At 32.9% G+C, this 16,783-nt stretch overlaps 1 protein-coding gene across 2 annotated transcripts; it reads left to right on the forward strand.

The window, feature by feature from the left end:
* The first annotated feature begins 681 nt into the window (after positions 1-681).
* LOC109815823 (uncharacterized protein At5g01610) lies at positions 682-9,206 on the forward strand. 2 transcript variants are annotated; one of them, XM_020380627.2, is made up of 3 exons: positions 682-916; positions 1,503-1,557; positions 8,622-9,206. In XM_020380627.2, exons 1-3 carry the CDS (start codon positions 830-832, stop codon positions 8,990-8,992), a joined length of 513 nt encoding a protein of 170 aa, XP_020236216.1. In that variant the 5' UTR covers positions 682-829; the 3' UTR covers positions 8,993-9,206. The 2 variants fall into 2 exon arrangements, with proteins under 2 accessions (XP_020236216.1, XP_082926481.1); XM_083070355.1 differs by lacking the exons at positions 682-916; positions 1,503-1,557 and adding an exon at positions 4,069-7,206 and having other exon boundaries at positions 8,622-8,760.
* Positions 9,207-16,783: the final 7,577 nt, after the last annotated feature.

The following is a 16,783-nucleotide window of genomic DNA, read 5'->3' on the forward strand; positions in this document are numbered from 1 at the left end:
AAAATGACAACGATAAGTTAAGTTTAGGAATTTATTTCTGAAATTTTATTTGACGTCTTCTTAGTGTCAAGAACTAATATAACATTTTAAAGATCAAGATGACTTTATTCTATAATTTTTTATGATAAAATTAAACTCTAAATGCAAAAGTCAATAATTTTACATTTATATCACAATTTAGAATTGAATTAGTGTACTCTTTTTTTTTTGTCAAAATTAGCCTCTTTTTTTTTTTACAAATTAAGCTCTTCTTTAAACCATAAGTTAGATTAAAAGATACTTGTTCCGTGTGATTTTATTTACATTTAAGGTAACTTGCACATCTTAAAAAAAAAAGTAAATAACTATATTAATTCTTAAGGTAAAAATAAACCTATATGTGTAAAATACTCTTATTTCATAAATAATGAATTACATTGTATGGTTACAATTATTACATCTAATAAATTGTATTTTTTTTCATTGGTGGAAAATATTACTTAAATTAGAAATCTTGTTTAAAGAATCTGCGGGTGTCACTTTAATAAATTGTAATTATTTTTAAAATATTATTAGAAAATAATTAATATGATTTTTAATATTATAAAGAGACATCTAATTGGAGACTGAAAAATATTATAAAAGCGATAAATACAAATAGAGTAATAATAAAATGGAAAGAAAAATATGACATGAATAATAAATAAATATTGAATGTGACGAAAACTTGAAGCGAAGAAGCAGGCACGGTTGTTCTCCATCACATTCATTCACATCAAGTCTGTGTTTCTCTTTGTCTGAAGGAGAGAAGAAGATCCTTTTGGATCGAACAGATTGCGTTGTGAACGAAATGGATCAGATTATCAACAAGGTCGGATCTTATTGGTTCAATCAGAAAGCCTCCAGCCAGCTCAATTCTGTCGGCGATGACATCAATGTATGTACCCAACACCTCCTTTTCCTTTTTTCTTTCTAAATTTCACATTTTTCATCATGCCCAGAAGGGTGTTTTTCAATTTGAAGTATAATAACAATTATGGTTGATTTTTTTATGCGAATATGAAACATGGGGATGTGGTCTGTGAATTGTGATTCTCCCGGGATCTGAAAAATTAATGTGAATACTATTAGTTTTTTAGATAGGTGCATGTGCATGACATCCTATGGAAATGGAAACCTACCTGTTATGTTACATTTGATCAAATTTTGACTTAGGATATAAATGTTCCTGCTTTGGGTATAGAAGATGTCTTTGATATTATGATTATGGATAGTAGGAACAAGGTGCAAGTGCAACTGTTAAGAGTTTAAGCTTGATTTTTCCCTTTGCTGGTAAATTGAAAGCAATTAGATATTTGTTACAAGTCTCATCTCGCTGATAGAGATAAGATAATGAACCCTTTGTATGTGTCCAATTGTGAATGTTAATGTTTCTGCCAGACTGCAGCAAATGTAAATGATGAAGAATTATGATTGCCTGAGTGAGTAATTTCAATACTGACAACTTTTCTTTTGATCATCAGTCAATGTCAAACAGTATTGAAGGGGGAACCAAATGGTTGGTCAACAAAATAAAAGGTTTGTATTTTTCTATGTCAGAGACCAAGAAATAAAATTGAAAGATACTGTATTATTGAAAACGAAATGTATTACAGAGATAGAATCTGCAATACCCACAGAGCACAGCTCCTGACCCACTACTAACGGAATACCCAAAAACTGTCCCCTTCTCTTTCCTCCTCCCTCTAAAATGAGAATCCACCCAAAACGTAACTAACTCCACGTTCCCTCCTTGCATAAATTCCCCTTTTACCCCTTCTACTAATATTTTTTATTTCTCCTATTATATGTCTTCCATACCCATGGCCCATGGCTGAGTTGGACTGGGCTAGCTATTTTATGGGGCCTGACATTGCCCTCTCCTTCAACAATAGCCTTGTCCTCAAGGCGTACATCAGGAAATTGATTGGTAATAGTAAATGCTTCTTCCCAAGTTGCCTCCTCAACAGGTTTCCCACACCACTTGACCAACCAGTATGGAACAAGAACCCCATTCTTCTGTCTTTGTTGAACTGCCAAAATCTGCTCAGGTGTAATGTTCTCAAACACTTCCGCTTCCAAACCTGCAGGTAAGTCTACGGCCTCTTGGTAGTTGCCAACAGCTTTCTTGAGTTGAGAAATATGAAAAATGGGATGAATTTTGGAATGTGAAGGAAGCTTTAACTGATATGCTACCGCCCCTATCTTCTTCTCAATTTGGTAAGGCCCATAGAACCGAGCAGCCAATTTAGGATTAATTCTTTGTGCCAAACTTTGTTGTTTGTGTGGTCTTAGCTTGAGAAAAACCCAATCTCCCACTTCATAGGAGTGATGACTCCTTTTCCTATCTGCATACTTCTTGATATGTCCTTGAGCTCGCTGTAGATGATACCGTAACTGTCTAAGTGCCTCATCCCTATCAATAAGCTCCTTCTCAACTGATTCTACTTTGGTTTCACCCGTAACATACTGCACCAATGTAGGAGGTTTCCTGCCATATACTGCTTGAAAAGGACTGACCCCTGTTGTGACATGAAAAGTGGTGTTATACCACCATTCTGCCCAGTGCAACCAATTGACCCAAGTCTTAGGCTGTTCAGAGCAAAAACACCTGAGATAAGTTTCCAAACACTTGTTAATAATCTCTGTTTGGCCATCAGTTTCTGGATGATAAGAAGAACTCATCCTAAGCTTGGTGCCTTGGGATTTGAATAATTGAGTCCAAAAATGACTTAGAAAAAGGGGATCCCTGTCACTGACTATAGACTTGGGAATCCCATGCAATTTTACCACTTCCTTCACAAACAAATCAGCCACTGTTTTAGCTGTAAATGGATGTCGAAGGGAAAGAAAATGAGCATATTTAGAGAGTCGATCCACCACAACTAGTATGGTATCAAAGTCCCTTGGAGTTGCAAATATTATCCGAATTTCGATCAGCTGTGAAGAAGGTGGAGCTTCCGAGTTTCGATGGCAGTGACCCCGGTGCATGGATATCAAGAGCAGAGACGTATTTTGAAATTCAGGAAACTCGACCTGAGTTGAAGGTGCGTTTGGCTAAGATTTGTATGGAGGGATCCACTGTGCATTGGTTCAATCTTTGGTTTGACAGTGAATCTGAACCATCTTGGGAGGGTCTTAAAGTAGCATTACTGCGGAGGTTCGGAGGAGCGTTCGTTGAGAATCCTTTTGAGAGTCTTGCAGAGTTACAACAAGAGGGAACAGTGACCTCTTATATTGAGGAATTTGAGTACTTAACTTCTCAAGTCCCTAAGATGCCAGAGCAACAATTTATGGCCTATTTCATGCATGGTCTTCGAGCAGAAATTAGGAGGAAGGTCAGAATACATAAACCTGACAACAGGGTGAGAATGATGGAGCTTGCAAGGGCGATTGAGGCTGATTTGCTCGAGGAAACTCACTTAAAACCCTTATATAAGAGGGGTTTGGGGGTAGTTGATGGGAGTCAAAATCGTACTCTGTTTTCTCGTGGTGGAACAGAGTATTCTGCAATGTTAAAATCTGGAGGAAACTTAGGTGGTCAGCAAAGGAGGGAATTTCGTCATGATGAATCAAAGAATAAAGGCTCTAGTGTAAGCAACACAAGTACCGGAGAGAGGCGATTTGGTGGTGGTAGGGATCGTGGGGTGCGTCACTTATCTTATGGAGAATTAATGGAAAGGAAACAAAAAGGGTTATGTTTTAAATGTGGTCAAAACTTTCACCCAATGCATCAATGTCCTGAGCGTCAACTGAAATTAATTATTGTGGATGAGGAGCAGTTAGAAGGTGGGGAACATGAAGTATTGGCCTTAGAAATGGAGGAGCAGCCACCAGAGGAGCTCACTTGTTCGCTCCTTAGTAGCTGTAATGTAGAAAAGAGGACTGATTTTCAACCTAAAACCATGAAGATCAAGGGGATGGTTAAAGGCGTTCCTGTGATCATTTTAATTGATAGTGGAGCTTCACATAATTTTGTTTCTTCAAGGGTGGTGGATTCTTTGGGGTTGGATTATGGGCAGACTACAATTGCAAAAGTAACACTGGGGGATGGTAACAAAAAAAAAAGTGCAAGGACGTTGTAATGGAGTATTGGTGGAATTGGATGAGTTGCAGATAATCATTGACTCTTATGTTTTTGATGTAGGGGATGTGGATTTGATTTTAGGTGTGGAGTGGTTGGCTACTTTAGGGAAAGTAACTACTGATTGGAAGAAACAAATTATGGAATTTAATTATGAGGGGAAGAAGATACAATTGAAGGGAGAAGTCAATCTTGGGAGAGTATTTGAGTCTTTGTTTTGCTTTCTAAATCAGGAGGTACAAGAGATAAATGGGGTGATGTGGCCTAGTAATATTCAAAAGGCAAAAGGATGTGAAGGTGAAGGATTGACGGATGAGCAGGAGGGAAGGCTGCAACGTATTTTGCAAAATTTTTCAGAAGTGTTTTTAGAGCCTAAAGGCTTACCTCCTAAGAGGACCAAAGAGCATGTGATTGTTTTGAAGCAAGGGGCTGAACCTGTGAATGTGAGACCATATCGATATCCGCATTATCAAAAAGAAGAAATAGAAAGGCAAGTGGATGAATTATTGAAGTTTGGAGTCATTAGGCCTAGCACAAGTGCCTATTCAAGCCCGGTGATATTGGTAAGAAAAAAAGACCATACTTGGAGAATGTGTGTTGACTATAGGGCTCTTAATAAAGAGACTATACCTGACAAGTATCCTATACCAGTCATAGAGGAATTGCTTGATGAATTGAATGGAGCTTCTTATTTCTCTAAGCTGGATCTAAAGTCAGGGTATCATCAAATCCGGGTAAGAGAAGAAGATATTCCTAAAACTGCTTTTAGAACTCATAATGGCCATTATGAATATCTTGTGATGTCTTTTGGGTTAATGAATGCACCAGCAACCTTTCAATCCTTGATGAATGATGTGTTCAGGCATTGTTTAAGGAAGTTTGTTTTGGTGTTTTTTGATGATATATTAGTGTATAGCAGAGATTGGGGGTCTCATATCCAACATTTGGAGCATGTGCTGTCTTGTTTAAAAGAACATGGCTTGGTAGCGAATAAAAAGAAATGTCATTTTGGCAGGAAGACAGTAGAATATTTAGGCCATGTAATTTCGGAGGATGGAGTTGCAATGGACCCGGAAAAGGTGAGAAGTGTTTTGGAGTGGCCCGTTCCAAAAGGGGTAAAAGGTGTTAGGGGTTTCTTGGGATTGACCGGGTATTACAGAAAGTTCATTAAAGATTATGGCAAAATTGCTAAACCTCTAACAGATTTAACAAGGAAGGAAGGATTTCATTGGGGGGAACAAGCTCAAACGGCTTTTGAGAGGCTAAAGAAGGCTATGACAGAGGCACCAGTTTTGAGGCTACCAGATTTCACAAAAGAATTTGTGATAGAATGTGATGCTGCAGGAAGAGGGTTGGGTGCTGTTTTGATGCAAGAGGGTCGACCCGTGGCCTATTTTAGTAAATCTCTTTCTGAAGGAAATTTGGCAAAATCGGCTTACCACAAAGAGCTCATGGCACTAGCTTTGTCAATTCAACATTGGAGACCGTATCTTTTAGGGAGACATTTTAAGGTTTTTTCTGATCAAAGGAGTTTGAAACAATTGTTGGGGCAGAGAATTTCTACCCCTGATCAACAATGTTGGCTCACTAAATTGTTGGGCTATGATTTTGAGGTGATTTATAAGCCTGGTCCTCAAAATAAAGCTGCAGATGCTTTGTCTAGGAGTAAGGAAGAAGTGGAATTACAAGTTCTGGTTTCTAAACCAGAATGGTTGGACTCAAGTATGGTGCAAGAAGAAATTCATCATGATTCTTACTTGCAAGGGGTGGTTTCAGATTTGCACAATGACCCCACATCTAGGCCTGGATTTTCTATAAAACATGATATTCTTTTCTATTATGGCAGGTTGGTCATTTCAGCAAATTCTTCTTGGATTCCAATTCTCTTACATGAGTTTCATAGCACACCTACGGGTGGTCATTCTGGCTACTATAGGACATATAGAAGATTGGCTGAAAATGTTTATTGGTGTGGCATGAAGAAGAGAGTTCAAGATTTTGTTAAAGAGTGTGACATTTGCCAACGACAGAAATACCAAGCTCAATGTCCATCTGGGTTACTGCAACCATTAGATATCCCAGAACAAATTTGGGAAGATGTAAGCATTGATTTTATTACTGCTCTCCCTAAGTCCAAGGGACTTGATACCATACTAGTTGTGGTGGATCGACTCTCTAAATATGCTCATTTTCTTTTGATTATGCGACCCACTTTCACTCGAACCCGACGACCCAACATTCGAAACATTCCCACCTGAGCCTCGTGACAAACGAACTTCCATTTGCCTCATCTCCTCCATCATCTTATTCATTAGACTCTGCAACTCCGATTGGGCTTTCACCTGGTTCTCCGCCAAATTCTGCACCGTGACCTCCAACAAGCTTACACGACCGTCCATCGCTGCTGAGGTTCCTCCACGTCCTTTGGGCATAAACTCTTTCGTTGATGACTCAGGCAACGGATCCGGCAGGTCGGACCAATTGTCAGAGACCAAGAAATAAAATTGAAAGATACTGTATTATTGAAAACGAAATGTATTACAGAGATAGAATCTGCAATACCCACAGAGCACAGCTCCTGACCCACTACTAACGGAATACCCAAAAACTGTCCCCTTCTCTTTCCTCCTCCCTCTAAAATGAGAATCCACCCAAAACGTAACTAACTCCACGTTCCCTCCTTGCATAAATTCCCCTTTTACCCCTTCTACTAATATTTTTTATTTCTCCTATTATATGTCTTCCATACCCATGGCCCATGGCTGAGTTGGACTGGGCTAGCTATTTTATGGGGCCTGACATTCTATTTCTATCAGTTTTTCAAACATTCCTACAAGTCCTGTACTGAAACCCGAGCAACATTTAGGATTTCATTTTCTTTATCCTTGTAATGCCAAGTAAAGGCATTGATAGAATCTAGATCAAAACCCACCCAGTTATGGTGAATCGACTCTGTTATAATGTGGATATTGACATCAATGTGGTATCAGTAACTGTGTGGTGGATTTGCAATGGAAGACAGAACTGAAACAGGTGATAGGAAACACAGGGTATCCAAGAGACTCTGCACTCCCCCTCATTTTTCACTCTCTTTCCTTAATCTTGTATGTTTTCTCCTCTCCTTTGTACATCCTTACTTGACGTCTGTTTGAATATAAATTAGAAGTGTTTTTGAAAACTTTATTAAAAAAGAAACTCTTTATTTTCAGTAGAGAAACTCTCTAAACTGCTTCTTAACTTGTATCCAAATAGACTCATGATCACCTTTTCCCTCCCGTTGCGTGCCTTACAATCTGTTACATTAATCATTCCCTTCCTGTCATCTTGTTTCCTCTTGATTAGCACTTTTGCAATCTGTTGCATTAACCTTTCTTTTCCTGAGAGGCTCAGATTCTCTGCATTCTTTCCTAATATATATCTTAGTAATAGGTGGTTCCCTGACAGACATACAACAAGAGTATTGTCCCACTAGGTGAGGTTGTTTATGTAGATCATACGATCTAAAGATCGAATCTTTAGAGATGTTATTTACCATGAGATCCTTCTTAATAACTCTCTCCAATGTCCATCTTGGTCTCCCTCTCCCCCTTTTCACAAGACCAAAAAGCATGCGATCTAATCTCCTCACTAGTGCTTCTAGTGGCCTTCTTTGTATGTGTCCAAACCACTTTAACCGGTTGTGTGTCATCTTGTCTTCAATTGATGCCACACCAATATCTTCTCGTGTGCTATCATTTCTATCTCGTCATTTCATATCTCCTCGTGTGCTATCATTTCATATCTTATCCTTTCATCTTTCAATTGCACACATAAGGACTTTAGCTGTATTTACTCTAACTAAATTATTTATTTGCTTTTCTAGTTTGTTACAATTAAAATTAATTAAAAACATATATTTTGGTTATACCATCTGTTATCTTTACTTCTATAATTTCGGTTAACGGAAATGATCTAAAGCTGTTTGACATTAATGATATGATATAAAACAACCAATGCTTCTGCTTTATTTTTCCACTTCCTGAAATGTCCGTTATCCAAAAAAGTTTTACTTAAGCACATGATTTAAAATCACATTGTCCTATTTGACATATCACTGTTAGTATTTATCAACAGATATCTTCTTTATTTAAGGGCATTTAAAAATATCATAATATTTATTGTAGCTGTAGAATTTCAAGTTGGAATTTAAACCTGATAAAAGAAATGTAATTTGTATTTGAATTCAGTAATTCAGGTTGCATATAATCTTTTTATCTAATCATTATTTCATAATTTGAAAATTTGTATGCTTGTTGAGTCTTGGTGCATTACTAATTATTTATTGGATTTAGCATTCTACTTTCATGGATTTTGAAAACATGCTAACCCTTTATCAAGATGAGTCATACATCCTTTTCCTCGTATATTTTATTTTTATCATACTTGGGGTCAGCAAATCAACTGTGAAGCCATCCCTTAATTTCCCTGTTTTTACTTCAATTGGCATTACTTTTGAGCTCTCACAAAAATGACTTTACAGGAAAGATGCAAAAGCCATTACCAGAGTTGCTAAAGGAGTATGATCTACCAATAGGAATCTTTCCGCGTGATGCAACAAACTACGAATTCACTGAAGAGACAGGGAAGCTCGTTGTTTACATTCCTCAAGTATGTGAAGTAGGCTACAAGGATTCATCAGTCCTGCGTTTCTTCACCACGGTGACCGGCTTTCTGGAGAAAGGAAAGCTAGCAGAGATAGAAGGAATCAAGACAAAAGTGTTGATCTGGGTGAAAGTGACGACCATTACAACGGAGGGAGCCAAGCTCCATGTGACAGCTGGCATGAGGAAACAAAGGAGTAGGGAAGCATATGAGGTTACTAGAGATGGTATATGTGTAGATAAGTTCTAAAACAAAACCCTTCTTCCATCATGTTTGTTAGTAGTTTTACAATCTGTAAAACCCCTGTCTGTTCATGTGGATCATTTTGAGTTTTTAATCTCCTTTTGCATGATTGGTAATTGTAAGTAGTGATCAAATATTGCCCCTGGATTCACTTGTTGAGATTTGATGAAGTGAAACAACCCTTTGGTACTTGTCTATGATGAAGTAGTTGCATTTTTCACGTTAGTTTTTGTCACTATTATGCAAGAAAGACAAAAAGGCAATTATAATAGGATTTACTATGCAATTACAATGAAGAGAATGATTCAGAAGATTGATCAATACTATTAGGTTCATTAGGAGTGTGGATCGATTCTAAATATGAAAAATAGATGTTAAGGGGTGAGTAGTGGAGAGGTTCTATAAATGGGTTATAAACAATGTTAACTACAGATAAATATTATACAAATATTTGATTTTGTATATTTTATTTTTATTAGGACAAATTACATTGACACCCCATGTGATTTCTTGAAATTTCACACCATATCCTATGTTTTTAATGCCTACAATGTAATGTGTGTCGTGTGTAATAGAGATATACCATGTATATGTAACGTGTTTCAAATAATTAAGGGGACTACCGTAAATATTAAATAGACAAGAAGGGTACAGTGTCAAGCCACAAGGAATATATCAGTGTAATTTGCATTTTTTTTTTTAATTAGGGAGTGTTTAGAAGAACTTATTCAAGTCTTTGAAAGTAACTTGAGATTAAAGTCTTTAAGAGTTGCGTGGCATCCACAAGCCCAAAACTTCACATTTGTCTGCAAGCAAGAAATCTCACATATCAATATCCAAATTTGACTATTGCCTGCTATAAAAAACATGGATGATTTAATTTCACAACATCACGTGGTCCTGGGCACATGGTATCCACGCAGCAGTTTCAAACTTACTAAAGCCATGAGGCTCGTCCCAGCATTAGCCAATTGCATTGAAATGACAATGAGCTGATTTGATATTTCACAAGAAAGAAGAAATACATACGAAAGAAATAGATACCAAATTTTAACGTCACTAATCATGTAGATAGATTGACCCGTTTGCACGTGATTGGTTTAATTAAGCAAGCAGTAACCAAACAGTTTACAAGGGAATGCTACAGAGGTATTTTTTTTTGCTCATAAAATGCAATCTAGCACGAAGATTTTTTATTTCTTAATTTTACCTTGTACAAATGTGATAGGTGTTGATGGGCTACAACATTAAAAATAAAAATTAAAAACTAGTAGAGGACTAAAACAAATAATTTCTAGATGAAATAACTAAAATATAAAGGTTGTGCAAGTGAAGGAATTAAAATGTTAAGATTATGCAAGTATGATCAAAATGTAAATAAAACGCAAGTATAGAGATTAAAACATAAAATGTAACACACGTCAATGACTCAATATAATGTTAATGTCACATTAATATTATGTCATTTATGAGTAACAACATTATTTTTTTTTATTTTTTTTTACCGCAGAGACTAAAATGGAGTTAAAAAATCTTTGTATCAAAATTAAAATGATGATCATTAATGTATGAACTAAAATGTAAAGTTTGTGTAACCAAATTAAACCTATAAAAATTTTATATGAAAAAATAAAGAAATATGAAAGTAAAACAAAATAAACTTATCACATAGTCATAAGTAAAACTTAGTTATGTGTAAGTTAAAATTTAAAATAAGATAGCTTTTACAAATTAATTTAAGTATAAGTTTGTTTTTTTTTCAATATAATGATGACACCTGAATTTGAACTTATTTATATATATATTATTCTAATCTTCTATCACTAAATCGACTGACATGCTTCACATGTGTTAATTTTAATTTATAAGAAAATTTTATGTAATTATGATATTTTAGTTTTTCACTTTCTTTATTATTTTTGTTATATGTAAAGCAGCAAACTTTATGCATTTAATACCATAATCTATCCTAATCAAAGGAAATATGATGCGATAAAAAGAAAAATAAGAATGCTAAATAGGTGTTTATAATAAATATAAAAGTGTCTATGTTGAGGTTCTAAGTCTTGGGCCTATTGTTTGTTTGGATCAAGAATAAAGTAGAGGGAAAAAAAAGGAAAGAGTAATGTAGGAAGAAGGAAAAAAAAAGTACAAAAAAATTATTGTTTAAATAAATAAAATTAGGAAGAAAACGAGCGAAAATAATTTCCCTTTGTTTGAATCAGAAAACAAAAGTGACTCTTTATTATTAATTAAAATTTATTAAAATAATATATAAAATCATTGAGTCGCACTTTTAATTTAATAAATTATATTGGTGATTTTATAATGTTTAATAAAATTAAATTAATAAAAGTATATTATGATGTATTAAAAAATTTATGTTGTCAACACTTCTCTGAAATATATAATATTTTATATAATTAAAAAAATAATATTTCTTCTATTGATTTTTTAGCCTAGAATTATTTATTTAAGAATATTAATAAAGTTATTTAATTTAAAAATTAAAATAAATATTATTACATTCTTTATTCATGCTACTTCGACAGAAATAAATTCCATGCTCCCTATATCTCTTTTTAAAATAAAAAGAGTAAAATATTTTTTATGCACGCTTTTTAAATTTTTACATAAGCTTAATTAATATTTTTATTTTTTTTGACAAAAAATATTTTTAATTAATGATCGGAGTTATTTAAAAAATGTAATACATATTTCTTTCATTACCATAATAACATTTAGCAAATCACCAGAGTTAGTTGGTGATAAGAGTTTGAATAATATATATATAATTTTAGGTTAAAATTTTGTGACTGTAATTATAATTTTATTAATTAAAAATCATAATAACATTTAACTAAATTTAAAAAATTCAACACAATGGAATAGGATAACGTTACTCCATGTACCAAAAAAATCTACGTAAAAAGGAAAAAGATAACATTACTCCTGAACTAAAATAAAAAAAAATATATATATATATTAACGTACCTAAGATTATTTATTAATTATAGTAAATTTTGTTGATTATTCTATTCCAGAATTATCGTTACACGAGTATATCCTTTCTCTTACAAGCTTATCCTAAAGTTGAATACTGATTATTTTTTTTAAAGGGTCATGATATACTATATACTACGTTTTCAACTATATGTAAGATTTCGCTAATTTCAATTTTTTTCTTCAATTTGTTCTATAACCGGGCATTATTGACCATGTTCTTACGAAATAATTAGTTTATGCATTTTCTATCATATCATAATAATATTATCACATACTCAAGGAAGTTGTCAATATAATTTGTTTTGATACGTAGTTATCCCCAAAAATTAGTAGTTTTTTTTTTTATATATATATATTATGAGTTTTCCAAAACTTTCTAGCAAAGACAATCCGCAAATATGTAAAGTTTGCATCAATAACGTAATTAAAAAAGACATAGTATACAATTATTTATGAAATCAATTGTTTCCCTCGTTAGCTTAATTTATCCACTCTTATGTAGTAAAATAAATTTATTTATGTGTTTCTCTAGTACCTACCTAAAGACTCAATAATAATACATGGCAGTTCAACCTATTTTTATCGTCGCACTATATTAATTTTAATATTTATTATACACAGTTAATTTATAAAACAAAAATATTCGAATATGATTAAAATATATTTATTAAATCAATAAACTTTTTATAACTTATAATTATTTGAATCCTTTTTTAAATATAGCATTAAATCGTATAAAGATAATCTGAAAATATATTTAACTAAATTTGTTATAAATGACGTGGTGAAAAAGGTGAAAACGACAAAGTGGGGCTGACACGTGTTTTTGTCTTTAGCGTTTGAATTGTGACAGACAGCTATACATTTTTCTTCAAATTTCGCATCTGCCCGATTGTCTAAACTCTGCTCCTTCCACTTTCACATTCATTTCTCCATGCTTCATCAGAAAAAAAAAATAATAATAATAAATAGGTAAAGTAATTCTCGAAATCTCCATTGGATCATAATAGATTTCAAGACTAAAACTGCTTTTCAAGATATATTAATCATTGAATCATTAAGATTCTTATACATGTTAAAACTTTCAAAACAACTAACAAAAAGATTAATAGTATATATAATACAAAATAATACTTATTTTATAAATATATTTTGTAAGATTGGACTAATTAAACCTACTTTCTAATGGTATTAAAATTGATTAAATATTTGAAAAAATTATTATTATAATATTTTTATGATTTTATTCAATTTTAATTTTAATAAAAATATCTATAGTAAATAATACATATTATTTATAAAAATTATAAATGACAAATTCACGTCTATACATATGATTATGAGTAAAATCTTTATTTTTTTATTTGATCAAATATTGTTGGAAATCTTACAATGATAAAAAAAAATATTATAATATATATAAGTGAGAATATTTTTATTCTATAAAATTAATGTATGCTTATGTGCCATTAATCTGTAACTTATGTATGCGTCCACAATCTTTAAATTTAATTCAGTTCAATCTCACACATATTACTTTAGATGGATTGTGCTAATTTGTTTTATAAATGTGACTAAATTAAATCCATCAAGAATCAGGGTATTTTGCTCCTGTAATTTTTTTTTATTAGATGTAATACATAGTAAAATGATCAAACTATTTTTTTTTTTACCTTTTTATTTTTTTCAATAAAAAAATTTATTTAAATATGATCAAACTAATTAAATAAAGTACTTGTATAATGACCCGTCATGATCACTACACTAACTAAAATTACTACTAGTGGCTGAAACTAGATAATTAGAACATACATGACTAAAGGAAAAAATGTGTCATACATATATATAGAAAGTAAATATAAAAGTAAAACATGTGTATTAATATAAACAAGTTATATACATGTATATATAGTACTCCCAAAATAATTCAATGTCTTAGTGCTCATCGAGCATAAATATACAAACTACCTTAGGTAGCATGGACACCAACAAAAGGTCACACCACCTGCCAACAACTACCCCTCAAGCTTAACTCTGATTTGCTCTCATATAAAGTATGATTATCATAGAGAGTTCAAAAAACATGCAAGTATAGAAAATAATTTTATATCATACAACATCATACCAAAAACATATGAAAGCTAAACACTCCAAGCTAACACATATCTCATCCAAACCATGTTAAACAAGACATCCAACAATGCATATGAATACACCACAACATGCATCACATGCATACACTTCAAATAATACGTCGTCACGCATTTACATACAAAGATCTCCTAGTAATATGAATAGTCTAAGTGACTTCATCATACCAAATCAACCCAATTGTTTTCACGTCCAATGTGCTGACTCAATCATAGTAAAATGGGATATCAATCCCTCCTTTGATTTCTCAAATTTTGTCACTTACACTAGGAAAGTTTGGTTCCACCATTAGGAGTGATACAATTGGGTATAGACATACCAAGACCTTGGCTTACATTGCCAAGTCACATGTGGAGTTAGCCCACTAGTTATCTTCAAAGAATCATACAACCTTTTTAGGTACTTAGTTAAGGGTTGTAGCCCTCGATGTCCTACTTTACTCAATCATTAACTAAGGACTTAAAGGAGACATCAACACACCTCAAAATCCACTCCAAGAAATACACTTATTCAAGGAGGGTTTTCCAATAGTGGCCTATTAAGCACCACTCCAAGATTTCCTTTGTAGGATCTTCAATTTTCAAAACCAATTTTCTCTCCTTAAGTCCTAAATTAGCCAGCATACCTTAATGTCATATTACATTCTCAGCATCCACACCTTATGCAAACACCATTTATATACATCACATCCAATCAATACATATAAAGATCAACAACATCATACATATATACAACATACATATATTCATCATTATCCAACACCATGCAAACATTTATATATGTTACATCCAATTAACATGCATAGAACTACAACTTGCATGCTTCATACAACATGCAATAGAAATGCATACATCTAATCATGTTCATCACACAACATTCCAAAACACACCCATAATCTAGGCATCCCGTGCCCAGCGCAACATACCTTGCGCTTGATGCCATTGATATAGGGAGTTTTTTGCCTCGTTCACATCTGACACCATCCAAACTACGCTCGATGTGACTGAGATAAAGATCCCTTAGGATTTCACACCTAGCGTGGCAAAATCACGCTCAACCTCATATTAGGCAAAGAGCCTCTACTTGACTCATTCTTAGTGTCACTTTAGTGGTGTCTGACATCATCCAAACAAGGAGTCTTTATCTTGATCATGTTTGGTGCCACCAAGTTAGAGACTTTTCCATGCTCTCATGTTCGGTGTCATTCAAACCACGTCCAACGCTATCCTGATCCAAGACGAGTCTCTCTTTTCACGCTTGACACCACTAATCTTGTGTTCGATGTGAACGAGACAAAGACCTCTGATTGAAACTATGCTTGACGCAACAAAGGCACGCTCAATGTGACACCAAAAATTTACACTTGCAGATCACAAAAATTGCCTCCAAGACTTGAAATAAAAAACAAATCCAACACATGCATTGCATCCTACCATTCACATACATCATATAAAACTCAAAATCATCAAGAAACAACACTTGCAAGTCAAATTGCATCATTCATCAACAAAGACCCCTCCTATATCTTGTGGACCTAAATAAAGAAGAAGACTCAAAATCTTAACTTGGATTTTCCTCGCCAGCCACATCCAAAAGGATATCTGACTCTCAATATTACAACTTACATAAAATAAAATAAAATGTAAAATAATTTTTTGCCTACACCAAATTAGAAAAAAAAGGAAAGAAAATGTGTTTCGATAAGAAAGACAAATTCTGCATACATTAAATTTGTAGTATCTTGAACATTGCACGAGAGGGAAAAAAAAGGCAATCTTCATAATAACATTTTGATATGATAATAGGAAAAAGTAACTTTTCATATTCTTCGTATAGAAATTTTTTTTTCATATATGAAAATTATGATTAATGATTTATGAAAATCATGATTCTTAAAGAATCATGAATCATGAAAATTTGTTTGAATGATTATAAATGTTTTTAAGAATATTTTTTAAAAATATTATATTTTAAATAAAAAATAAAACATGAAAAATTAATTTTTTTTTGAAAAGATAAAAACTTTCCGTGTATCAAATATTTTGTTAAGTTCATTTTAAGAAGATGGGAATAAAATTTAAAACAATGTTAAAGAAATAAAAGGAAATCAACGATATTAGTTTTCTAGAAACATAAATGACAATGAGTAGATATTGTAATTCTTGGAGAATTGTAAGCTTAATTAAGTTTTGTAATGGTCAAGTCAGAGATAAGGTTGGAAAGTTGAGGTAAAGTGTCTTTGAATAAAAAGATACGTATATCAGTATTTTTCTTCCTTCTTTAACAACAAAATACACAAAAATAAAGTTATCCTAAAATAGGGTTAGCAACGCAAGGCAATCCATATTGCTTTGTCAATGGCATGCAAAAACATTTTAACTCATTTTGTTTATCAGTATTTATTGAACATACAAAAACTAATAAAAATTGAAGGTATTCAAAAAATAATTATTGAAAAAATGTTTTAAATTTATTTTTATATATATTAAAAAAAACATTGGGAGTCTTATAAAAGGATTAGAGAAAGTATCACTTATTATATTTATCATTTTTATCTTTTCTCTTTTTATATCTCCGCCTTCTATTTTTAGTTTTTCACAATCACTCCAAGCCTCAATGTAAATGAAATTCTAAGTTTAT

The sequence above is a fragment of the Cajanus cajan genome, chromosome 3 (genome assembly GCF_000230855.2).
Source record: "Cajanus cajan strain Asha chromosome 3, NIPB_CcT2T_4, whole genome shotgun sequence".
NCBI lineage: Eukaryota > Viridiplantae > Streptophyta > Magnoliopsida > Fabales > Fabaceae > Cajanus > Cajanus cajan.

Excerpts from the sequence above, each read along its gene's own strand:
- LOC109815823 (XM_083070355.1), top strand. The coding sequence starts at position 4,069 with ATGGTAACAAAAAAAAAAGTGCAAGGACGTTGTAATGGAGTATTGGTG.